The 26,158-nt window shown below is 41.9% G+C and overlaps 1 protein-coding gene across 2 annotated transcripts in view; it reads left to right on the top strand.

Moving 5' to 3' along the window:
* CTNND2 (catenin (cadherin-associated protein), delta 2) overlaps positions 1-26,158 on the top strand; it is a 1,564,764-nt gene that overhangs the window by 1,449,988 nt on the left and 88,618 nt on the right. For both annotated transcript variants that reach the window (XM_006893173.1, XM_006893172.1), the window contains one exon: positions 18,037-18,247. In XM_006893173.1, the coding sequence (XP_006893235.1) occupies positions 18,037-18,247 (211 nt within the window). The remainder of the gene's footprint in view (positions 1-18,036; positions 18,248-26,158) is intronic.

Here is a 26,158-nt window from a genome sequence, read left to right as displayed (position 1 = left end):
AGTTACCACCCTTTGGCTTGGTAGCATCACTTTCTGTCCACTAGGCCAACTGGTCTCTCTCTATGTTGTTAAGTAGGTGATGTTATTTGCTCCCTTGGCATCCTGTTAACTGCATCGCAACACCCCTCCCCGGGGCCTCACTCTCTTATAACAGGTACAGGTGTGTTCCTAGTGGTTTCCCGCTGTCTGAAGCAGCAGGATCATGGTATGTGAGGAATCTTCAGCTCCCCTGCTGCAGACCCTGTGTGCTCACTGATCCCCCTGAGAGGGCACAGCTTTCCAAGAGCTGTCAGCAGTGATGAGACCTGGCTAGTCGGCCACCTGGAATTCACTCAGTGGCTCAGCGGAGTCCAGCGGGACAGAAATGGAAACTGTGCTTTCCATTCTCAACGTCAGAGTTCATCCCCGTGAAACACCCGGCCTTTATATGTCATGAACATTCTAAAGAACCTGTCCTGTGATTACTGTTCATGTCCATTCTGAGTCCCTGCCAGTTAACACTGACCAACCCCAAGAACGCTTTCCTCTAGTAGATCAGAACAACACAGAATAGAGAGAGATGAGTGTTTTCACTTGAACATCTTCTTATCTCATTACCTGATCTCAGGAGGCATTGGCCGTTCAGTGGGTCACCATCCACGCGGGAGCCTGGGGTCTGTTCCTGGCCAGAGAGCCACATATGCTGCCACCGTCCTCTGTCACTGGAGGCTTGCGTGTTGCTGTGACACCGAACCAGTTCCAGCAGCACAAGCAGACTAAGATGATCTGGCAAGGAAGGATGGATGATCCCCTTCCAAAAACACACTCAGGAAAACCCTGACACACAGCCAGTCATGGGGATGGCCCAGGACAGGACAGGCTCCATTTATGCTGTGATCACCATGTGTCAGTGGCTAAATTGATGGCAACTAGCAACAGCAATAATTTCAAGATTAAAAAAAAGAAATTACTCTTAAGTACAGGATCTGGAAGATGCCCTTCAAGGAGACTTTAAGAATGCTAAAAAAAAAAAATCCCAATGATACCGTTATTGTTGTTGTTAATTATGTGCCATCGAGTTGCTTACTTCTCATAGCAACCCTATGTACAACAGCCCTAAACTCTGCTCTGTCCTGTGCCAATCGCACTGTCTCTGACCCATCCTGATTACCCCAGTCACTGAATCAATCTACCTCATAGAGAGCCTTCCCCTCCTGCGCTGTCCCTCTACCCTACCAAGCATGATGGCCCTCTCCAAGGACCTCCTTACAACATCTGTGGAAAGAACCGCTGGAGAAGCTCAGTCTCAGCTGTGAAAACTAGGCCAGGAGCTGATTGTGGAACAGACCGCCAACTACTCATATGCAAGTTCAAGCTGAAGCTGAGGAAAATTAAACCAAATCCACGGGAACCAAAATATGACTTTGAGTCTGTCCCACCTGAATTTCAAAACCATCTCAGGAACAGGTTTGAGGCGTTGAGCACTAATGAACAAAGACCAGATGAGTTGTGGGAGGATATCAAGGATATCATGCAGCAAGAGTGCAAATGGTCATTGCAAAGACAGAAGAGGAAGAAAAGACCAAAATGGATGTCAGAAGATACTCTGAAAAATTGCACTGGAGCACAGAGAAGCCAAAGCACAAGGAACAATGCAAAATACTAAAGAGTTGAATAGAAGATTTCAAAAGGCAGTATAGGATGACAAAGCAAAATATTACAATGAAATGTGCAAGGAGTTGGAGTGAGAAAAACAAAAGAGCTGAACTCGTTCAGCATTTCTTAAGCTCAAGGAACTGAAGAACAAATTCAAACTTTGAGTTGCTATAATCAAGGATGCTTTGGGCAGAATATTAAATGATCCAGGAAGTATTAAAAGAAGATGGAAAGAATATACTGAGTCATTGTATCAAAAGGAATTGGCAGACATAGAAGAATTTCATGAAATAACATATGAGCAAGAGCCTATGGTGATGGAGAAAGAAGTTCAGGCTGCTTTGAAGGAAATAGAAAAAAATAAGGCCCCCGGAATAGATGGTATACCAGTTAACATATTTCAGCTAACAGATGCTACCCTGGACTTGCTCACCAAGTTCTGCCAAGAAATCTGGAGGAAAACCACTTGGCCAACTGACTGGAAGAGGTCTATATTTGTTCCCATTCCAAAGAAGGGTGACCCAAAAGAGTGTGGAAACTATACAACAATCTCATTGATTTCACGTGCAAGCAAAATTCTACTGAAGATTATCCAAAAACAACTGGAACAGCACATCAGCAGAGAACTGCCAGAAGTCCAGGCTGGATTTAGAAGGGGTCATGACACTAGGGATATTGTAGCTGATGTTAGATGGATCTTAGCTGAAAGCAGGGGAAAATGATATTGTACCACATGTTTTTGTTGTTGTTGTTGTTATGTGCCATCGAGTCACCTATGACTCATAGCTACCCTGTGTACAACAACCGTGCTCTAACCTGTGCTAATCTCACTGTCTCCAACACACCTACCTCCATGACCCCAGTCACTGAATCAGTCCACCTCATAGAGGGTCTTTCTCGCTTAAGCTGTCCCCCTACCCTCCCAAGCATGATGTCCCTCTCCAAAGACTGGTCCCTCCTTACAACAGGTCCAAAGTATGTCAGACGAAGCCTTAGAATCCTTGCCTCCAAGGAGCAGCGTAGTTTAACCCTCTCCAGGATGAACCTGTTCGTTTTCTTAGCAGTCCATGGTACATTCAATACTCTTCTCCAGCACCACGGCTCAAAGGCATCAATTCTCCTTCTATCATCCCTAGACATTGTCTAACTCTCTGACACATAGCAAGTGATTGCCAAGACCATGGTCTCTATCAGGCGCACCTTAGCCTCCAGAGTGACACCACTGCTCTTATAATTATCTGTCTAGTAAAACAAAAGATGGTTAAGTATTATTTGCAACCGTCTCTTCAAAGTATGTGTTGTACATAAGAATGTAAGCCCAAATGTAAGCAGACATTAGGTTCTTTTAAGCAATAGGCTGCTCACCAAACTGTCAGCAGTTCAAATCCACCACCCACCTGCTTCCATTAAGATGTACAGTCTTGGAAATCTTGGAGACTGTTCTCCTTTGCTCTGTAGCACCAGCACCATGAGCCGGAACTGACTGGATGCCGGTGGATAAGGCCAGATGTGCACTGGGATTTCCCTTCACCCCTTTACACACCAAAACCAAGACTCCCACTGCTGATGACTGAATGGATTCTGACTTCGAGAGTCACTGTAGCATAGAGCAGAACTGCACCATCGGGTTTCCTAGGCTTTGAGTCTTTATGGAGGCAGATTCCTGCCTCACGCTCCCTTGGAGAAGCTAGTGGGCTTGAACCACCAACTCTTGGCTAGCAAGTGGGTGCCTTAATCATGGCACCACCAGGCCTCCTTTCATTTCATACAAAGAAACCACTGCAGAATCGTCAGCTCTGCTCTTCTGCATGAGATGCAGTCAGCACCCTTCTATTCCTGTTAAAATCAGTGATGTGCACAGGATTGCATGTTAAACTAAATAGAGGAAGGAATTCAAGAAGACAGAAAGCGTAAAGGAGCAGTGTTTTAGAAAAATGAGGGATCAGGGGGACAGGAAGGAAAACAAAATCAGTGAATGGCAACCCCCCAAATGATCTGTCCATAGCTGCGTCCCTGATGCAGCGACTGTCTTTATTTTAAAAAGGATAATCACCCAAGTAATTAAGTCATGGATAATGAGATATTCCAAGTTCTTCTAGCGCTTCCTAAAGCCAATGACTTTACAAGATCCAGAGGACACACAGACATAGGGAAGAGAAGGCCATGAAATGATTAAGACAGAATGGGAACAAGCTGGAGAACCCTTGGAGCTACCAGAAGCTGGAGGAATCTGGGGTGATGTCTCCCCTAGAACCTCCAGACAGAGCCTGGCCTAGCAGACACTCTGATGTCAGATTCCGGCCTCCCGGGCTGGGAGAAGACAATGTGTGTGGTTGCAAACGACTGTGTGTTGCGTAAGCGCAGCCACTAGGAATTTATTCAGAGGATAATTGTGGATGGTAAGTGCTGTTAGGTCTACAGTGACTCATAGTGACCCTGCGAACAATGAATCTGAACCTTGCCCTGTCCCGCGACATCTTTAGTCTCTGACGTACCATCCATGTGGTGGTCACAGTGTCAGTCCACTCTGTCCTCTCTTTGGCTGACCCTCCACCTTTCCAGCATCCTGTCTCTCTCCAAGGATGCCCTCCTCCAGAGAGAGAGCTCAGAGTGCGACCAAGCTTCCCCTTCTTGCCTCTTAAGAGGCAATCTCTGATTGCATTTCTTCCACATGGATGTGTTTGTTCTTTTGACAGTCAACACCACAATTCAAAGACATCCTATCTTCTTTATTCATGTCCGACTTACAGATGCGTGGGAACCAACTGGGAATACCATAACTTGGGCCAAGCGTACCTTAGTCTTTAAACTGATACCCTTGCTCTTTATAACTTTAAAGGGGTTCTTGATGGCAGATTTCCCCAATGCAACCAGAAGACCAAGGAAGAGCCATTTATAAGGATCATTTGTGTTCCCTACACCCTGGTGATGCAGTGGTTTAAGTGGGGAGCGGGGGGCTGCTGACCAGAAAGTTGTTGATTTAGACTCCTGGTCACACCTCAGAAGGAAGGTGCAGCAGTCTGTTCCCATAACAACTCAGAGCCTTACAAACTCGATGGGACAATTCTGCCCCGTCCTACACTCTGAGTTAGAATCAAGTCATGCCCTGCAGTAAGTTTGGGTTTTGTTAGGGTTTATGTGTGGCCCCTGAGGGGACACAACCCTCAAGCCTCTTGTTCCAGCTTTGTCCTGCCTCCTGCCTCGCTGATGAGAAGAAGTGAGGAAGCACCAGCTGATGACCGGCCTCTTTGTCTGAGCCCTGGTTCACCTGGCATCACTCGGTGACCCCCTACCTGCCCCCCTCTCACCCAGGTGTCTGGATTCAAGCACACCTGAGCCTGCCTTCAGCCATTTGTCACCTCCTGGAAAATGGTCCTTGTGAGAAATTTATTTGCAGTTACGGAATTACCTTCTGGCCAAGCAAACAGCACTGAATCTTCATACTTGTAAACAAGCAGATCCTTTCTTGGAAGTACATTCAAGTTTGTAACAATTCTTAAATTAAAGTAGTGCGGACTTCCATGTTGGTCTACAAAACATAACACATAAAACCTCGTAAAGAATAAACTCTACCATCCCAAAGGCGTGCAGTTCAAATTCACCAGTTGACTCTGTAAGATGGGCAATCCCTTCCCATGTGATTATGTGACTACTGCCTCACTGGATTTACTGATTTACTGAACACTCACTGGAGGGCCAGCGAAGAGTTGATTCCAACTTAAGAACACACAACAATAATGTAAGATCTAGACAAAATACAAATTCAAAACCTTTGCTATTCACTCAGCCCATAGTGACTCTCTCCCGAGGGTTTCCGAGACTGGATATCTTGAGAAAATGGCAAGAAGCTGGTGGCTTTGAACTGCTGACCATTCTGTTATCAGCACAACATGTAAGATATGCCATGAGGTCTCCTTTTCTTTAAGATTAAGACCCTTTTTGTCTTTGCTAAATGCTTGCTTTTTGTTCGCATGGTTTGGTTTGATAACGCTGGCCACAATCCTTGCCAAATTATAGTAATTAACTGGAGATAATTGCACCACCACCTTGAAGGCAGACAATTTGAATTCACCAGCTGCTCTGTGGGAGAAATATGACCAGTCTCTTCCCGGGCGATTTGCTGTCTCTGAAAACCTGACCTGGAGGGTCAGCTTGGTTATAACCCAACAGCAATGAGTTTGGGGGGGTTTGCAATTTATTGGCTGAGGAGCCTCGCTGGCATGGTGCATTGCATGTTGGCCTGCAAACGGGATGGTCAGTGGTTCAAATCCACCACCATTCTACAGAAAAGAGATGGGAAATCCACTCCTGTAGAGATTTACTGGCGTGGAAACCTAGTGGAGGGCAATTATGAATTCAAGTTGGCTTGATAGCAGGGCCTTGATAACAAACCGCTAGAATATCTGCATACTGAAAATTGTTCTTGTGTTCAGGTATAAACAGAGAGGTGGGAGGTTGAACGCTACCTGGACATACCTTGGAAGAAAGGTCTGGCAATCTGATTCCCCAGATCAGCTGCTGAAACCTGGGGGAACACATAAGCATAAGATCCCCATGGGTTAGAATGATCTGGATGGCACTAGGTTGGCTGTGTGGAATCCAGGCTTGGACTCTTGATGTCTGTGGAGACAATAGCTCGCTTAGTCCCCAGTGATTTTAGATAGCAAGTATGTGTGACCCTGTGGAGCCTGGCTCCACAGCTCCCAAGAACAGAGCCACCAGTGATGCTAATGTCTGTGCTCTTTAAAGGGGCCCTGCTGAGAGGTGCTCTTACCAAGGGAATGGCACTGTCATTGAACCTCTTGCGGAGAGAGAGTCCCGGTCCAGGAAAATGCGATTCCAGCAGGGTGACAGGTCTCTTGTGCACCTCGCAGGAGGCTGAAGTCTATGTCTGCTGGCCTGTCCCATGCTGATCAGCCAGATGGCAGCCTTTATCCCTGGCCAGGCTCCGGGGAACCTTAAAGTGTGCAAACACTGCTACCGTTGAGCTAAGAAAATAGCAAATGTTGGTCCCTTTGTTGGGCTTTGGGCCACTGACCTACTTCTGTCACTAACGTTTCCCTGCGTTTTTAATCTTCCATGCAATCTCGTCCGTTTCACTGCAGCTCTCTCCTCTGCTGCGAGTCAAATCCCATTACAATAAAGGAAATTGTCAAAGGACCGCCCAGTCTCTTTGCTCTTCCTAGAATTACGTGATATTAAATATTGCTTATAATAAGTGGGTCGCCAACTGAGGTCAGAGCCAATATTTAGTAACTTAGTTATTTTGAGCCCCAGACACTGAAAGAAGTGGTGGTCCAGTTTGGCTTTCTGAGTTTAATGTGTGCCTTTTCTATCAACCTCATCTTTATTCTCTATTTCCATGCCTTTTCTTTTTTTAGACGTCTCCTGTGAAGGGTCCATATATTTATAATAGTTACTGGGTTTTCAATATAGCCGAAGCACATATAACAGAGCTATCAGCTCATCAGTTGTTTCCAGTTTTGTTTTTTATATATCACATGAGCCTGTGATATGGACACGCGAATTCTGGATAGGTTCATTATGAGCACCGCTCCCTTCCCAGTCTCCTCTATGGCTAATGAAGAAAGAAACAGTCAATATCATCTACCCCCAGGAGGTTTTAACAGAAGAATTGTTCTCACTAGCGTTTCTAGGGAATTTGAAGGAATATCTAAAAGCACAAACAATGTGTATTAAAATAATTCATCAAGATTTGAAGTTCACATGTTCTTCCTCTTGAAGTAAAAATATTCTGTTTAGACTCAAGATATAAAGAGGTACCAAATAGCTATATCCAGAAAAATTCTATAAAGAAATAAGCTAAGTTAAAAGCCCATGCCTTGACATCAAGCTATTTAAACTAATATTAATAACATAGTCAACCTCAAATGAGGGAAATGATGAAAAGAAGATTAGGAATGAAAGGATATTGTTACTTTTGCTTGTCAACCTCTAAAGCAATACCAAACTCACCGTCATCAAATGATTTTGACTCCTAGCAACACTGTAGAACAGAGTAAGGCGGTGCCTCAGTTTCCAAAGCTGTGCATCTTTATATAGAATTAGATGATACCCTCTTTCTTTCATTAATCAGTTATTGTTGAATTCGAACCATCAACTTTGTGGTTAGTAGACAAAATCTCCAACTGTTGCACTACCAAAGTTCCTTTGCCATTGTTGCTGTGTCCCACACAGTCAGAAGTAACTCATCCACATTTGGCTTTGGGGAAAAAAAAATGAACTCCTTAGAATAATCAACCATTTAGTAGAGCAGTGGCAGTATTTGCCCAAGGATAAAGCTAGGAAGGAAGGAAGGAAGGAAGGAAGATGATTAATGGAGATGAGAATATAGGGAAGAAGTGGGTTGACGGAGGTTACAATATGAGTATTTTAATCTTCTAAAACAAAATGCAAATGAATTCAAACCACAAGAGAAAGAAATCTGTTGCTGACCATCGCCATGCAATGAACATGCGTCTGTGTAAATGGAGGAAGCTTCCAAACCACAAAAGCATTGTTTTCGGGCCACCATTTCTGTTGTCACAATTATGTGCAGGCGGAGTTTCCATTTCTCAGCGTGGTTGCTAGACTTGGCATGATGAACAGAGCAGCTCTGACAACGCTATTGAGCCAATTAAAGCTCTGCAGAAGGTCAGAGATCTAATTATTTCTAGCGTCCTTCCTTTCAGAAGAAGCAGGGGGCAAAGCTTGGGTGCTGCCCCGCAGCATGCTGGGAACCCCGAAGAGCATTCAGATGTAAAACATATTTTAAAAGTTTAATCAATCTGAATATAGGATGTGGGTTTAGGGAGGCAGGTCCAGAAAGAGTGATCAGAGAATGCAGATATGGGTGCAAGTCATTAGTGCTTCAAGACAAGAAGTAAGGTCAGTCTTGGTTCTGTGAAGCAGAGCTTAAGTTAAGGGAGCAAAAAATACTAGGAATAAATGAGAACTCTGACTTGTGTATTATATGAAAGGTCCACCCAGATGTTCCTTGGAAGAAAGCGCTAAAAATACACCGTTGTTTTTGTTGTTATGTGCCATCGAGTCGCCTGCGACTCATAGAGACCCTATGTACAACAGCCCTAAACCCCGCTCTATCATCTGCCAATCTTATTGTTTCTGACACACCTCACCCATTACCTCAGTCACTGAATCAATCCACCTCATCGAGGGTCTTCCTCTCTTGTGCTGTCCCTCCGTCCTCCCAAGCATGACGTCCCTCTCCAAGGACTGGTCCCTCCTTGCAGCATGTCCAGAGTAGATCTGACAAAGCTTCAGAATCCTTGCCTCCAAGGAGCAGCCTGGCTTCACCCTCTCTAGGATGAACCTGTTTGTTCTCTTAGCAGTCCATGATATATTCAGTACTCGAGCACCACAGTTCGAAGGTATCAATTCTCTTTCTATCATCCCTAGTGATTATTCAGCTCTCTGATGCATAGCAAGTAATTTGAAAGACTTCCTAAATAACTTGCCTCTGAAAACTCTATGAACTTTGATAAATGTTGATAGTTGTAGAGGGGCTTCAGGCCTTTTGTTCATAGGGTTGCTATGAGTTGTGCTTTACGCAAAGGCAATCAACAACAACAACATGCCTGGATTGGATGCACCTTAGTCTCTAGACTCACATTGTTGCTCTTCAATACTTTGGAAAGGTCTCTATGACAGCAGACTTTCTCAGTGTAATTTGTCTTTTGATTTCCTGGCTGCTGGTACCAAGAGTGTTGACTGTGGTAGACATACACTAGCCATTGAAAACTCAAAGTAGTTCTGCTCTTCTATTCTGGCATGCACGATGCTACCATGAAAGAAAATCAATAGCAACTGTGTTTTGTTTTTTAATTTCAATTTAACTCCATTTGTCAAGAATTTAGTTTTACTTGAATCCAGAATGCCCATGAAGGCAGCAGTTAAGAAATCAGATGACATATTGCATTAGAAAAATCTGCTCCCAAGGACCTCTTTAAAGTTCTGAAAGACAAGTATGTCACTTCAAGGATGAAAATGCAATTCCTCCAAGCCATGGTATTTTCAGTTATCTGCACATTAAAATTGGACTAAAGAAGAAATGATGTCTTTGAACTTTTCTTCAGTGGTAAGGATGAATTTTAGTGATGTTGAGATGTCATTCTTTACTGAAGGCTGCAGTCCTTGATCTTTTGCATTAAGTGTTCAAGCCTTCCTCATTTTCTGCAAGCAAGTTTGTGTCATCTTCATATTGCAGGTTGTTGATGAGTCTTCCTCAAAATCTGATGCCTCATTCTTCTTTAAGTTCACCTTCTTGAATTATTTTTCCCCATACACATTGAATAAGTATGGAGAAAGCGTACAACTCTGATGTATGACTTTCCTCATTTTAAGCCATGCAGTGTTACCTTGTTCTGCCCAAACAACTGCTTCTATATCTAGTTTTACTGTCTCTATATATTTTAAATTAGCACAATTAGGTGTTCTGGATTTCCCATTCTTCTCAGCATTATCTAGAATTTATTATGATCCACACAGTTTATTTGCATAGCCAATAAAACACAAGGAAACATCACTCTAGTATTCTCTGCTCTCAGCTAAAACCCATGTGACATCAGCTTGTGATAATCTTCATTCCACAATCTCTTCTAAGTTCAGGTTGAATTTATTGCTGTTCCCTGTGGTTATAGTGCTACAGCCATTCTTGAATTTCCGTCAGCGAGTTATTACTTGCATGTGATATTAATGATACTATTCAATAATTTCCCTCAAGTCAGTGCACTGAGCCCGTTCTAACTCATAGTTGACTCTCGATGGGGATTCTGAGGCTGTGACGATGGAGGAGAGGGTCTTTCTCCCAGGAAGCTGCTGGAGCACGGTCTTTGGAACACCAGTGTGTCTCACCATAGACAGTGCCATATGACCTCTCCTAATTAATTCGCTAGTCCAATCTTTCTCTTCTCTGATCTCCTGCTACAAAAATTGCATCACATGGTAGTTGTAAAGTGCATTGGGTGAATTTGGGCTCACAGCATCCCATGTGACTGAGTAAATCTGCCCATATCTCTTTTTTTTTTTTTCCTTAATCACATCACCATTTTTTCCTGCTGTGGAGACAATAGGTAGGTTCAAACCATTAACTTTTCAGTTAACAATCAGGAGCTTAATTACTGTACCCCCAGGGCTCTTTCTATCACAAGGTAGGGTTTTGCTGAACAAGTCATACTTCATCCATCCACTCCCCACAATTCCACTCCAATTTTATAATCACCAGAAAGAGCTAGAAAGCTATTCTTGTCACTCAAATTTCCTGTGAATATAGGCTTCAAATCCCAGGGTGAAAAGCTGGCTCTTCCCCAGCATAATTGAAGCTGACGTTTGCACAAGATGATGAACATAGTCTGTGTCACTGAAGTATGCCTGGAAAACTTATTGAATTAGCAAATATTTTATCACATATATAATTTTTTTACTATCATTTAACCTTCTCGAGACTGAATTATTTTCTGCTTTGACCTTTTGATTTTAACTGTGTCTTCCCTGTGATAGAAATCACTTTAGATGAAATGGAAAAAGTGTTTTGAGGTAACAAAGATTTTTCCATACTTGAGGGCTCAGTTGCCATATCTGCTAGTCTGAGTGTGCTCTATTGAACCCAAGGTTTTCGAAAGCCTACTCTTTCAGAAGTGGATGGCCAATCCTTCTTTCTAGTCTGTATTAATTTGAATGCTCAAATTTAGAACATTATCTGACAGACCAGCATTTTACAGAAGAGAGCAGATTAAAAAGATTTCCCCAATTGTAGAAATAACAAATAGATTCAGTGTTGTCTCCCCCTTGGCATGTATGTGTTGACCCACCCCTTTCCCTGCTCTACCAGCATTCCCTTTTACTCCCATTTACTCCATTCAGCACCTATCTCCCCCTATTCAGCCATTGATATGATGGTTTATATGTCAAGTTTTCTGGGCTTCTGTGGTTTCAAACACCTCGATATCCTGCCAGTTTCTTCTGCTGCAGCCAGTGTCTCTTGAGTTCATGAGTCTATAAGTCCAAATACCAGACACTAGTATCAGGTAAGACTTCTTATCTTAGATGGTTCTGAGGAAGAGTCCTTTGCCTTGAACTTCTGTCCCAGGATTGACTTTTTGTGGCTTAGTGCCCCTTCTCTTCCATTTGTAGGACATTGTAGTCACAATGGAATAGTTTCTCCAAGGAGGGTGACGTGTCCTATAAATCTGGTATATAGTATTGTTCTTGTTATTGTTAAGTATTGGCCTTGACCTGTGGGCTTCTGTGAAATGTGGGCATACCTGTGTTTTGCAGGGCCAGCCGAGACACCATCTCCCACAGGTGTTTTGCCTCCCACACCACATCTGAGGAGGACCTGAAGCATTTGCTGCAGAGGATTAAGGACTGCAGCCTTCAATAAATATTGAAGCTCAACATCAAGAAAACAAAGATTCTCACCACAGGGCCAATTGGCAGCATCATGATAGATGGTGAAGAGATTGAGGTGGTTAATAGTTTTAGTTAATGTGACTCCACGATCATCACTCTTTGTCTTAACAGCCAGGAAATTAAAAAATGAATTGGTATTCTACTGCTTGGGATGTACCCCAAGAGAACAAACAGAAACTTGTACACCAGTGCTTATAGCAGCGTTACTTACCATGGCAAGAACATGGAAACAGCTCAAATGTCCAACCACAATAGAATGGATTGAGAAATCATGGTACATTCACATGATGGAATGCTATGCAGCACGCAGGAGCAATGATTTCGTAAATCATTACCTAACATGGGAGGGACTGGAGAGCACTACGCTGAGTGAAGTAACTCAGTCCCATAAGGACAAATACTGTATAACGAACGTTATTGTAGAACAAGTATAAGAATCAAAGTGGGGGAGGGTGGAAGCAGAAGGGTGAGGATGGGCTGGGGTGCTGTTAATCATAGGGTCACACAATTTGATCGGGGATTGTGAAGAAAATGGGAAAGATTTGGTATTAAAAACAATGTATGTGAGCTTTTAAGTAAATCAGTATATAATAAAACATTTATTTGAAAAAAAGCCCAAAAAACAAAACAATGTATGTGAACTTTTTAGGTAAAACAGCATAAAATAAAAATTGTATTTAAAAAAAAATGTGGGCCATTGACTGGAGTTAAGTCCAATTTAGTGGTAACTGTTGTTGTTATGTGCCATCGAGTTGCTTGCGACTCATAATGACCCTATGTTCAACACCCCTAAACTCTGGCCTGTGTCAACCGCACCGTCTCCGATACACCCATCCCGTTTACCCCAGTCACTGAATCAGTCCTCCTCACAGAAGGCCTTCCCCTCTTGCACTGTCCCTCCACCCACCCAAGCATGATGTCCCTCTCCAAGGACCACTCCCTCTTTACAACATGTCCAAAGTATGTTAGATGGAGCCTCAGAATCCTTGCCTCCAAGGAGCCGCCTGGGTTAACCCTTTCCAGGATGAATCTGTTTGTTTTCCCAGCAGTCCATGGTATTCTCAATACTCTTCTCCAGCACCACAGCTCAAAGGCATCAATTCTTCTATCCTCCCTAGTCATTGTCCAACTCTTCTGATGCATAACAAGTGATAGCAAAGAGCATGGCCTATCTCAGATGCACCTTAGTCTCCAAAGAGACACCGTTGCTCTTCAGTACTTTAGAGTGGTCCCTAACAGCAGACTTTCCCATGGCAATACGCCTTTTCATTTCCTGGCTGCTGGTGCCAAGAGTGTTGACTGTGGAGCCAAGCAAACTAAAGCTATGAACAATCTCAATCTCTTCACCATCCATCCTGATGCTGCCAATTGGTCCAGTAGTGAGAATCTTTGTCTTCTTGACATTGAGCCTCAATCCATACTGTAGACTGCAGTCCTTGACCCTCTGCAGCAAGCGCTTCAGGTCCTCCTCAGTTTCAGCAAGCAACTAGATAGAGCAAATTGCTTAGAGGAATGTCTGTGTACAGATTACCTTCCTCAAACTATTTTAAGTGCTGTCACGCTGCATTGGGAGATCTCTGGCAAGCCCATCTTATCAGCTACTTCCTCAGCTATAGCCAAGTAAATGAAGACACTCAGTCTTTCCTGTTTCAGTCATTTAGACTTCAGCACTTTTTTATCCCAGGCTAAAATAAGGCACCTAAACATAGGACAAGAGCAGATCTATAATAAAAAGGGTGCATGTTTTATGTATTGCTGCTTGAAATGAAAATCTCTTACCTTCTCCCTCGGGCATCCTCCCTGCCTCAGTCTCCATCCAGCAGGACTATAAACAGCTAAGGAAGAGCTCATTTGAAGATGCGTGTGAAGGGAGAATATTTCAAATTGCTTTTAGGAGCTAGTTATATATATATATATATATATATATATATATATATATATATATTTCATCGGGGCCATGGATGGACATGGGGGGGAAAAATCAACCTTGGGCCCTTGCCAGTTCCATCTAAGAAATGTTAGAACAGCCAACTTTGTTTCAGGGGTTTGTTTATTCCTTCCAGAAGTAAATTATAGGAAAGGAGTTGGAAGCTGCAGGTGGGCATGAGTGAATTGTCTTGGAGAATTATGGAGTTGGAAGCTGCAGGTGGGCATGAGTGAATTGTCTTGGAGAATTATGGATGATGTGCTAAGTGCTTTGTAAATGAGAAGCAGCCCATGAATATGTCACTGTGAGGACCCTTCTGGCTGGAAGGAGTGAGATGGATGTGATTAAGTAAATTCAGGAAGGAGAGTTGGATTCCCCACCCACCCACCCACCCCTCACAGGAGGGAAAACATGCTAGATTATTGTTGTGGTTAAGTGTTACCAAGTTGATGACAGCTCATAGCAACTTTATGAACCAGATCAGAACTTTGCCCGGTCCTACATTATCTTTACCATCTCTAATATGCTCCAGCCCAAGTTGGAGTCACTGTGTAAATCCATCCAGTTGTGCTTTCTCTTCCTGAACCTCCACTGTCCCTTACATGATACCTCCTGCCAGGGACAGGCCCCTTCCTGACAGCATGATCAACGTATGTGAGACAAAAAAAGGCATGACGCTTGCATCTTAAGGAGTGGTCGGTCCATTTGCACTTATTCCAAGACAGACATGTTTGTTCTTATTATGGCGGCCCATGAGATCATTAGTACTCCTCTCCAATGCCACAATTTAAAGGCATCAGTTCTTTTTCAGTCTTCCTTATTCATTGTCTAACTTTCAGATGCACACAAAGCAATTGAAAATGACAACCTAAATTAATAAATGCCCAGCAGTTGAACGATGCAGTCCATAAGGTGGACAGAACTGTAGGCTCCCTGGGCTTCAAGAGTGCTTACTCACAGATTAAGTTTGAGGGCTCCCTCTGCTCTCAGTATGTACCTCTGCCTTCCACACATAAGAAGCAAGAAATCAGATATAGGATTTCCTCTTCTTGTTTGTGTTTTGGCTCTTGTGAAATAATATAGTTCCCAGCATAGCTCCATTTAGAGTGTTTTTGAAATTACTTCACAGCTACCTACATTTTCTTGACTTTCGTGGCTATCAAGCAAGAACATCTAACTTTTACCTGTTGAGTTCCTTGAGGGTTCTGGTGGTGCTGTGGTTGAGGCATTTGTTTGCACACTAAGAGATCAGCCGTTCTCATCATACGCACTGAGCTCTTTTTTGTGACTTATCTATCTATATGGTTCCAAATGATCAGTGATTTCTAGAGCCATAGGAGAAGGCAAGGTGGCCAGGACCCTAGAGTGCAGCAAATGATGCCACCAGAATAGAACAAGTGAGAATAATGAAGCATTGTGAAAATAGAAGTAACTAGTGTTGTTGTTGTTGTTGTTATATGCCGTCATAGTGACACTAAGTACAGCAGCTCTCACCAGGTTATGCCAAGAAATCTGAAGGACAGCTACTTGGCCAACTGTCTGGAAGAGATCCATATTTATTCCCACTCCAAAAAAGGTGACCCGAGAGGGTGTGAAAATTATCAAACAATAATCACACACTAGAAAAATCCTGCTAAAGATAATCCAGAAATTACTAGAACAGTGCATTAACAGAGAACTACCAGAAATACAAGCTGGATTTAGAAGAGACCATGGCACTAGAGACAATATTGCCAATGTCACATAGATCTTGGCAGAAAGCAGAGCATTCCAGAGGAATGTCTACCTGCATTTCATTGGCTATGCAAAGGCATTTGACTGTGTGAATCACAGAAAGTTGTGGCTAACCTTGAGAAGAATGGGAATCCCAGAACACTTGATTGTGCTTATGTAAAACCTATGTGAAGTACCCAATATCACAGAACCATTTGTGTAGATATTTTCAAGTGGGAATTTAATCTGCAGTGTCCACATTTACCTTGAACACTTGAAAATATTCTTTTTAAAAAACAAAGTTGGAATTACCTGCTCTGGAACAAAAACATGACAGTCTGCTCCTTTGAGGATTGATGGTCTCAGAAGCCCTTTGGGGTAATTCTCCTCTCTTCTGCTGGGTCACTATGAATGGCAATCAGCTTGTCAGCACGGGATTTAGGTTTATTCAAGTTCATGTCCCCTTTCAGAAAAACAAGTCGTCTTTTCGCCATTAAATGTGTATCAGCCTATGTCATGTATGTTAGAGGTGAATTGTGCTCCCTGGGATTCTTTTATCTTAATTCATTCATTCATTCTTTGAGTAATAATTTTGAGTGAAAGTTTACATATTGATTCTTATACAATGATTCATAGGCATTTTGCTTTATTCATTAATTCATTATAATGCTTAGTCAGCCCTTTAATGTGTATTTCCTTTCCCTTCACCCAGTTTATCTACTTATTAGAAATGGGTGGCTTTTGGAACTACTAACCCTAACCCTAACCCTAACCCTAACCCTAACCCTAAACCTAAACCTAACCCTAGCAGTAGAGGGTGTTAACTATCTGTATCACCCAGAGGTCCCTATGGTTAATAACTATGTATTTACCCTTTTATACGCACTGGCTAGTTTATCTTCACACTTGTTTTGTAAGATGAGTATCACTATGATTTTTTTATTCACCCATTTAAAATCTGAGATTCAGAAAGATGACGTTATTTTCCCAGGCATTAAAGCTCACCTTTTCTAGCACCAAAGGCCACGCATTGAGCATGATGAAGTACAAGCAGGTCTCAGAGATGCTGCAGGTTCCACCCAAGACCACTTCAATAGGGCAAACATCACCAAAGCATGCTAGCATGAACTTGTTGGTGTCCCAGGAGACAGTCCTAAAGGAGACAGTAGACAATAGTCCGTTCAGTCCCCATAGCATTACGATAAGGTTTGATGGCTGAGTGGGAGAGAATCAGTTGTGTTGCCAACACAAAAGCTCCTGAATCAAATCTACTAGCTTCTCTATCAGAAAACGGTAGACAGTCTCCTCCCATGTGATTTACAGTCTCTGAAAACCCACTGGAGGGCCAGCTATGAGTTCCAATTCAACAGTAATTAGAGAGAAGGAGGAAGGGAGGGAAAGAGAGAGAGGAGAGGAGAGGACAGGAGAGGACAGGAGAGGAGAGGACTTGGTACGGAGACATAAAGTGAGCAGCTACTATTGAAAACATTATAGACTTTCTAGCTGCAGGGCTAATGCAAATCTCTAATTTGTCAAACATTACAGTATCTGCCAAGTGCAGTAAAGCTAGCACCATAGCACAAGGTCTGGCTGTCCTGTTTTCTCTGTCCGTGTATCTGGCTCTCCGGTTTGGAGACTCTTGTGTGAAGCACTTGGATTTTGGAGGGTAGTTTCTCTTGTTTTAGTTGAAATTGGGTGTAAACTGTTTGGGGATTTTTTTACTTCCTTCACAATCATATGCAAGCTGATTGGTTGCATGGATTTATTGGCTTTAGCTAACAATCAGCTGTGGGCTGGAAACCTTTTGTTTAAGACAATCAGGACCTGGTGGGTGGGTCTTTGTGTTTAAAAGTCAGTTGGGTCCTGGTGTTCATTGTGTTTGGGAAGAACATTCTTTTAAGTGGTACAGCACTGGTCTGTCAGTTTGCTGTACTGAAACAACCTGAGGATGCTGTGATACTGAACACTGTGCCACCGGTGTGTCAAATGGCATGATAGTTCCCCATGGTGGACAGGGTTTGATAGAGCTCCTAGATTAAGACAGGCTTGTAAGCAGGATTGGCATCCACTTCTTAAACAATATGCCTTTGGAAACTCTATGAACATTAGAAGAATGATGATCTTTTGTAAATAGGGTCGCTATGAGTTGTACTCAACTTCACAGACTTAACAACAACAGTGTGTCTAGCTACTCAGTGAAAAGTTCCAGCCCTGGGATTCAGCCACTCAGCCTGGGTGTGGATCACTGTTATTTCTCTTTAGTCCCTACCTCTATTTCCCTCTGCCATCTGGATCCTATTTCAACTCTCCACTTCCTTTCCTTCCCACAGGCAAATATGCCATGCGAGACCTCGTCCACAGACTGCCGGGAGGGAATAACAGCAACAACTCAGCCAGCAAGGCCATGTCAGATGACACAGTGACCGCTGTCTGCTGTACCCTGCATGAAGTGATCACCAAGAACATGGAGAATGCCAAGGCCTTACGGGACGCCGGCGGCATTGAGAAGTTGGTTGGCATCTCAAAAAGTAAAGGAGACAAGTAAGTTCGCAGTGGCTTCATTAAAAAGTTAGATGTGTGCCTGTCTCCTCCTGGTGATGAGTATGCTCTCTAAAGTCACTGATAACCCAAAGAAGAGAAACAGTAAATGGTGTCCAGTCCTCACTCCATGAGGAAGCAGATCTTACTAATCTTTTAACTAAGTAAAGAACTCCCCTTGGAGTTGTAAGTAGACCTGATAATCCAGTGTGCATGTTTAGAGTGTTCCTACAAGGAACTCTGGCACCCAGTACACAGTAGGGTAGTGGGTTTTTTTGCAATTGTGTAAGGAGCTTTATTGGAACAGTACTTAATGTGTCAGGCTACTGACTTAAAGGTCAACCATGTACATCCTCTGGCTACTCTACAGGTGAAAGACAGGTATTATATGTCTGTAAAGATTTACAAACTTAGAAACTAGACTGCAGGTTGCCATGAGTCAAACTTGACCTTGTGGGCGAGCTCTGGTGGCCTAGTGGCAGGAAACGGCACTGTAGTCCCAGAGGTGTGCGGTTCAAATCCACCAGATCCTCTGCTGAAGAAGGAGGAACAATCAATCGCCTCCTGTACCAGTCAGATCCAGTTTGACGGTACACACATTAAAAAAAAAAATGACAACAATAAAAAAAAATTAAAAAAACAAACAAAAAAGACTAACTTGACCTTGTGGCCATGTGTGTGATAGTTCCAAGTGCACATGTTGCTGAAGAACTCACATCCTTTTGGCTTCTTTCTTTATATCTCACCTTGTAAGTCATCATGCAAGAAGCATAGAACAAGAAGTGCAGGGTATTGGAGTCAGAGGTCCTTGAGTGGCATGGGTGGTTAGACACTTGACTATAACCCCAAGGATGATGGTTTGAAGCCAAAAAGAGGTTCCTTGGAAGATCTGCTTCTGAAAGGTCATAGTCTGTGAAACCTACTCATGAATAGGAAGTGGCAGCTGATTTGGTTTTTGGTTGGAATTATAAAGAACCAAGTTCGAGTTCAGCACCTTCCCTTACTAGCTATAATATCTGAGGCAAATTATTTAACAAGATATAATGCATATTAGATTCCAGTCTCAAATTGATGATGGAACTCGCATAAAATAGTTTGTTGTTAGATACCTTCTAACAATAAGCTATAAGTAAGTACACTAAGACTCTTAGACACCTTATTAACAAACAGATCTGGACCTTGCTCTTCTCTGTACCACTGCCACAATCTCCATCATGTTCAAGTCTATTATGATAAGTGTGTCAAAGGTTAGTATGTTTTCTAGGTACCTAGGGTAATGGTGGTGGGTGTGTCAGAGACAGTAAGATTGGCACAGGACAGAGCAGGGTTTAGGGCTGTTGTGCACAGGGTCGTTATGAGTCGTAGGTGACTCAACGGCACATAACAACAAGAAGGTACCACAAGGTCAGCAGTTTGAATCTACTGACCAGTCTTTAGGAGGAAGATGGAAAGTCTCCTCCTGTAATTATTTACAGCATCAAAAAACCTCTGGAGGATCACCGTGAGTTGGAATCCACTTTATGGCAGTTAGTTCAGTTTTGGTTTTAGGTAGAGAGGATGGTGGGAAGAAGGAGAACATCTCTGTGAATGGAATAAAAAGAGATGACTCCAGTCAAAGCATCTTCACCCCTACAAAGAATACTGCCCCCCAACTTGATTTAGGAGCCTGTGATATCTGCTTGATTTAGGAATCTGTGGTATCTTCTTCCAAGTGCCAGAAAAATATCTTTACAAGATACAGTGTCTGTTTATCAGGCAGCTGTCAGTTGTACAGAAACATTCCTGAATCTTAATTAAATTATACCTCCTGGAAATCCCTCAGTGTAATCAGAGTAGATTAAAGGGAAAAACCTTAACATTATCAAGGGTCTATTTCTTTAATTTTTATTCTCTGTTCCCCTGCCCCCCATTCCTTTACATCTGAGGGCTAAATACTTTTTCCTTGTTATTAAAGTCTGTGAAGGATTCATTTGGAGATTTTGGAAAGTATCTCATTATTCTTTTCATTTAATTCTATTTCTTACTACTGAATTGTGAAAAAAAGATTCAGGATCGCTGGTATACCATCTGGAGACCTCTGAAGCAGCTCATGTGAGGTCACTTTCAACATCTGAATACTTTTCTATGTCACTGCAGTAATTGCAAATAGTGATTATTGACTTGAATGCTATATTGTAAACACAAAAATAAACTGTGAAAGGAGCAGATGGAACGTGAGGGTGGCCAAGTCTGATTTCTGCCTCTTTTATTAAGGGGAATTGTCCCCATCAATAATGTCCATGTTGTTATTGTTTTTGTTGATGTTCTGTCAAGTTACTTGCAAATCATCGCAATCCTATATACAAGAGCTCTGATCCATGCTCTATCTTGGGCCAATTTCATTGTCTCTGACACACCTACCACATTACTCTAGTCACTGAGTCAATCTGTCTCTTCCAGGGTTTTCCTTTTTTTCACTGTCCCTCCACACTTCCAAGCATGATGTCCCTCTCCAAGGACTGGCCACTCCTGGCAGCATGCCCAAAGTATGTTAGATAGCACTTCAGAATACTTGCCTTTAAGGAGCAGCCTGGTTTCACCTTCTCCAGGAAAGACCTGTTTGTTCTCTTAGCACTCCATGGTATATTCAATACTCTTCTCCAACACCACAACTCAAAGCATTGATTCCTCTTCTGTCATCCTTATTCATTGTCCAGCTCTCTGGCCCATAGCAAGCAATTGCAAAGACCATAAACTAGATCAGGTGCACCTTAGTCTTATATCATAGCTATTTGATGCTCTGGAGAGGTCCCTGACAATAGGTTTTCCCAATGCAATTTGTCTTTTTATTTCCTGGCTGCTGGTATCAAGAATGTTGATTGTGTAGCCAAACAAGCTGAAGCTGTTAACAATCTCAGTTTCTTCTCTGTTTATCATTAATAATGTCCATAGGACCATACCAATAATCACATAGTAAAAAAATGCCACCTCACATGCTCCTACACCTATTGTTTTATTTCCCCAAATTTTTTAATTTCTTTTTTGCTTTTTTAAAAAAGCTTTTTTATTATTATACTAGTTTGTTTCAAAAATTCAAATACACTGTTTTCCAGAACAGACTTTTCTAATTTTCTTCACACTCCTCCCCATCAAATTGTACAACCTCATGATTAATCACCCTCTACCCTGGACATACTCATCCCTCTGCTTCCACCTTCCTGACCCCTTAGATCCTTATACTCTTTGTACAATTATGGTTTTATACAATATTTGTCCTTGTGGGACTGAGTTTGTTCACTCAGCATAATGCTCTCCAGTCCCTCCAAAGTTAGGTCATTTCTCCTGCATGCTGTGTTGTATTCCATTGTGTGAATGTACCATAATTTCTCAATCCATTATTTTGTGGTTGGACATCTGGGCTGTTTCCATTTTTACCAATAGTTGGGTCCGATGTTCATTGCAAGACTCACAGACTTTACTCACAGGGACCATATTAAAAGCAGATCTAAACTTTTCCCTGCCCTGCCATCTTCACGATCTGTGTCATGTTCAAGCTAATTGTCACTGCATCAGTCCATCCCTTGGAGAACCTTCTTCCCTTTCTCTGACCTGCTGAATTTCCCAACCTGGCCCTTCCTGACAACATGCCCAAAATATGTGAGATTACATTTCACCATCCTCACCTCTAAATACAACCCTAGTTACATTTCCTCCAAGGCAGATTTGTTCATTCTTTTGACAGTGCTATGAATATTCTATATTCTTCTCCAACACCATAATCCAAAGGCCTTAAGTCTCCTTCTGTCCTCCCATAGCTTCAGTCAGGAACACCTTCATCTTTAAACTAACATCCTTGCTCTTTAGTACTTTGGAGAGGCCCTTGATATCAGGTTTTCCCAGTGCAGCACGTCTTTTGACTTCTTGGCTGTTGTTACCATGAGTGTTGATTGTGAATCCAAGACAATGACCATCTTCTCCATTGATCATGATGTTTCCTGCTGCTCCGATTGGCCCAGTTCAGAAGACTTCTGGCATTTATGACTTGATGTGCTTCTTTGTTTTGAGCATTATTATTTGATGCTGTTGGGCCAACTCTGATGTATAGGGACTCAGTGTACAGCAGAATAAAACCATACCCAATCTCATACCATCTTCATTATTGCTGCTGTGTATCCATCCTCTCATTCAGTCTTCTTCCTTTCCACTGACTCTCTATACCAAGCAAAATTAAATCCTATTTCGATTTTATTTCACTTGGATCCTTAGTGACCAAGGTTCAGATCAGTTGTTCATAAGGTCTCAATGAGTTGTAGTTCACTTGATGGCATATAACAACATGACAAAAGAAAACTATTTGGTGAAGCTAAACCTAAAAATCTTTGGAGAAAGTGTGTGTGTGTGTGTGTGTGTGTGTATCTTTATTAACAACCCAAAAATTGCTTGTGAGATATCTGCATGGTCTTTGGGATTGATATGGGAAATTTCTCCCCCTGTAGATTAATTCATAAATACCTTTAATTTGGCTGAAATTTTCTTTAATGATTTGTTCCAGCTCCTTTTTCCCTTATCTTTTTCTAAACAAATATCATCAGCCTGGATTTATGAGTTTAATAAGAAGTATTGTGTTGGGCTAAATAAAGTATCCTCTAAGTTTTGCTTCTAGTACTTAGTGATGATTTTCCATTATTTCATGTCACTTTTCAGTTTTTATGCACTGACTAATTTGGACATCGAGGCAAGGTTTGATCAACTTAAATATTCACTCCCTAAAATGATCACTCCCTAATCTCCTGCCCTCTCTTCATTTTGATTATGGCTTTCACTGCTTTCAAAACAAAATGAATCTAGTAGGATGGCACAAATCATATGCCTAAACCCACCACTGATCACTCAACTTTATGAGAACTGTACACAATGGGTGACCCTCGAGAACATTATGCTGAGTGAGATATTTCTGTCACAAAAGGAAAAATACTGCTTAGTACCACTGTTGTAAAATGGGACTGATATCGGGGTTGGGGGGAGACTGAGAAAGAGGGGAGAACTGTTTAAAAGGGATATATGATTAGGTATTATTGTCAGGACAGGAGTCCAGAATGAAGGCTGCACAGTACAGTGGTCTTGGGGGGGAGGGATTGTATAACAATGAAAAAATTTTTCTTTTACTTTTCAAAGAGAAGGCTTCATAGTGGAGTGTACTTAGGGCGAGAGATTGTAAAGCAGTTAAATAATTTTTCTTTTACTTTTCAAAGAAAAGAGCAGACTGGGGAGGGGAGGGGTGGGCAGGGAGAAAAGTGCAACAATGAATGAATGGAAATCCAAAGTCTCTGTAAATTTTCATTAAAATTAATAATTAAAAAAGAAAAAAGATCACCATGGCCATTCAGACATTGTTTTTAATTTTTTCTAATTTTTGTTTTATTAATTTGTGTGTGTGTGTGTGTGTGTGTGTGTGTACACCATCAAAATGGATCTGACTGGTACAGGAGGTGATTGATTACCCCTCCTTCTCCAGCAGAGCATCTGGTGGATTCGAACCTCACACCTCTGGGATTGCCGTGCAGGTTCTTGCCGCTAGGCCACCAAAACTCCCCCATTCAGACATATTGTAGTGTTCTATATTGAACATGCTGTTGGTTTTGTTGTTGTTGTGTATCTGACTTATAACTGACCCTCAGTTGGTTTTCAGAGGCTGTAAATCACATGAGAGCTTGTCCATTGTGGAGTAGTTGGTGGACTCTAATTGCCCACCTTTGAGCTGACAGTGCAACTCTTTATTACTGGGCAGTCAGCGCTCCCTGTATTGAAATAGACATTTTGAAGTCGGGGATAAGTTAATCATTGGGGACAAGAAGACACGTTTATTTTCCCTACAAGGTGAATTGACTGTGCCTATGGGCTTGAGCAGGTGGAGATGATTAGAATGATGAAAGATAGAGCAACGTTTTGATCTGTTGTTCTTAAGATAGTATGAGTCATAGAGGACTTGATGCGCCTAGCAATTAATTTCAAAAACATAAAAAGCTTGCATAGTTGTCATCTCTAAATTGTCCTTAGAAAACCAATTCCAATAAAATGTTTAGTTCACAACTGTTTGGTTTTTGTTTGTTTGTTTGTTTTCAATAACATAGGAAAGCACAGATGGAGAAAATATGTGCCTTGCTATAGGCGTCCATTATGTGTATCTGTATACCTTATTTATAGATATATTGTTGGTTTTAGCTGCCATAAAGTCAACTACAGTTTATAGTGACCCTGTGAACAACATTTGGAACCTTGCCCTTTCCTCAGCTGTCCTAACAATCCACACCAAGCTCAAGCCCATTGCCACAGTTACTGTGTCAGTCCGTCTCCTAGAAGGGGGCCTCCTATCATTTGCTAACCTTCCACTTTTCCCACACGGTGTCTTTTTCCAAGAACTGGCCCCTTGTGACAACATGTCCAAAGTAAGTGAGCCAGAATTTCACCGTTCTTGTCTGTAAGGAACACTTCCTCGAAGACAAATTTGGTTTCTTCGTTTGGCAGTCCATGGCATATTCCATACTTTTGATCAACACCACAGTACAAAGGCATGCATTCTTCTTTGGTCGTCCTTATTCACTCACTGTTAAACTTGTGCACCTAAAACTGCTATGACATGAGTCAGGAGCACCATAGTCTTTTCATTTCTAGATATATCCAAGCTTAAATATGCAGTGCAATTGATGGATCAGACAAATGAGTTGTTGATCAGGGCTGCTAGAAGGTCCAACCCAGTATATCTTGCAGTACAGCACTGGGCCTGTGTTTTGAGTTCCTTGCTGTTGATATATCTGTCTTGAGCAGCCAGCAGGACTTGTACCAGCCCACATTTCCTGCCTCCACTGATTGGCAGTTCTGGAGATGATCCAGACATCATGTCATTCTTACTGTCTCTGCAAGAGCCTGACACTCACCACTTCCAGGTCATGTTTACGTTATGCTATTCTTTCCACATCATTTTAAACATCCGTTATGGACCTTCTATAACATCCATCAGTTTAAAAAGTACCCTTAGTTTGTTTTGTTCTGTTTTTATAATTTTAACAGTCATAGAGCAAATAGTGTGGAGTGTGTCACTGTACTTTGTCATGAGATGGAAAAGCTATTAACAGTCTCAACTACAACTTGTCAGTATGGAACTGTGCAGAGTGGCTTGGGTTATAATCACTTGACACATTAGAAGCACTCAGTTGTTCAAGTCCTTCAATCAATAGTTATCGTTCTTCAAGTAGAAGTTGCTACAGCACCAGTCCAGTGGATCTGAGTTAAAGTCTGAAAAGAAAGCACATAAGCTTTAACCTTCAGGTTCTACTATATCATTCTGATGTCTTGGCATCTTAATTGAAAAGTTAAAATCTGCTCTTCATTAGACATTCACAGTCCCTGTTTTGTAACTAAGCAAAATGCAAAAACAAAAATTACTCTGTGTCAGAAAATTTTTGCATATTGAATGTCTTACAGCTGCACTTATCACCGCCTGAATATTAATATATCTGCCTCTAGAATTGTGTGATTGTTTCCATAGACATTTAACTCATTTATATAAAATGCAGCAAAACATAGCATTTAATCAGTGTCCGGCATTGTGTGAAAAATAAAATGTACTTCTGTGTGTACCCCTGAAAAGATCTAGAACCTTTAAAGACAGAAAGAATTCTGGCTTTAAAGCAAAGGAATTCAGTGTTGCGTTGAGAACAAGATTACAAGTTAGTTTACTTATCAAATCAGCTTTATTAACAGAAAATACAAGTCATCTTCTCATGGACTCTTTTTTTTTTAATTTATAAGAAGTAGATGGTTTATTTTACCAACTGACTTGTAAACACAACCAAGCTTTAATTTTATCACAGTATTATTCTTTGGTATCATAGTTAAAAAAGTAATTTCTAGATCCGTCTCGAAGTACAACATTGT

The sequence above is a fragment of the Elephantulus edwardii genome, unplaced genomic scaffold (genome assembly GCF_000299155.1).
Source record: "Elephantulus edwardii isolate Elephantulus edwardi_28Jun2011 unplaced genomic scaffold, EleEdw1.0 scaffold00125, whole genome shotgun sequence".
In the NCBI taxonomy this organism is placed as follows: Eukaryota; Metazoa; Chordata; class Mammalia; order Macroscelidea; family Macroscelididae; genus Elephantulus; species Elephantulus edwardii.
The sequence above is the reverse complement of the archived record's forward strand: the minus strand, read 5'-3'. Positions and strand labels throughout refer to the sequence as shown.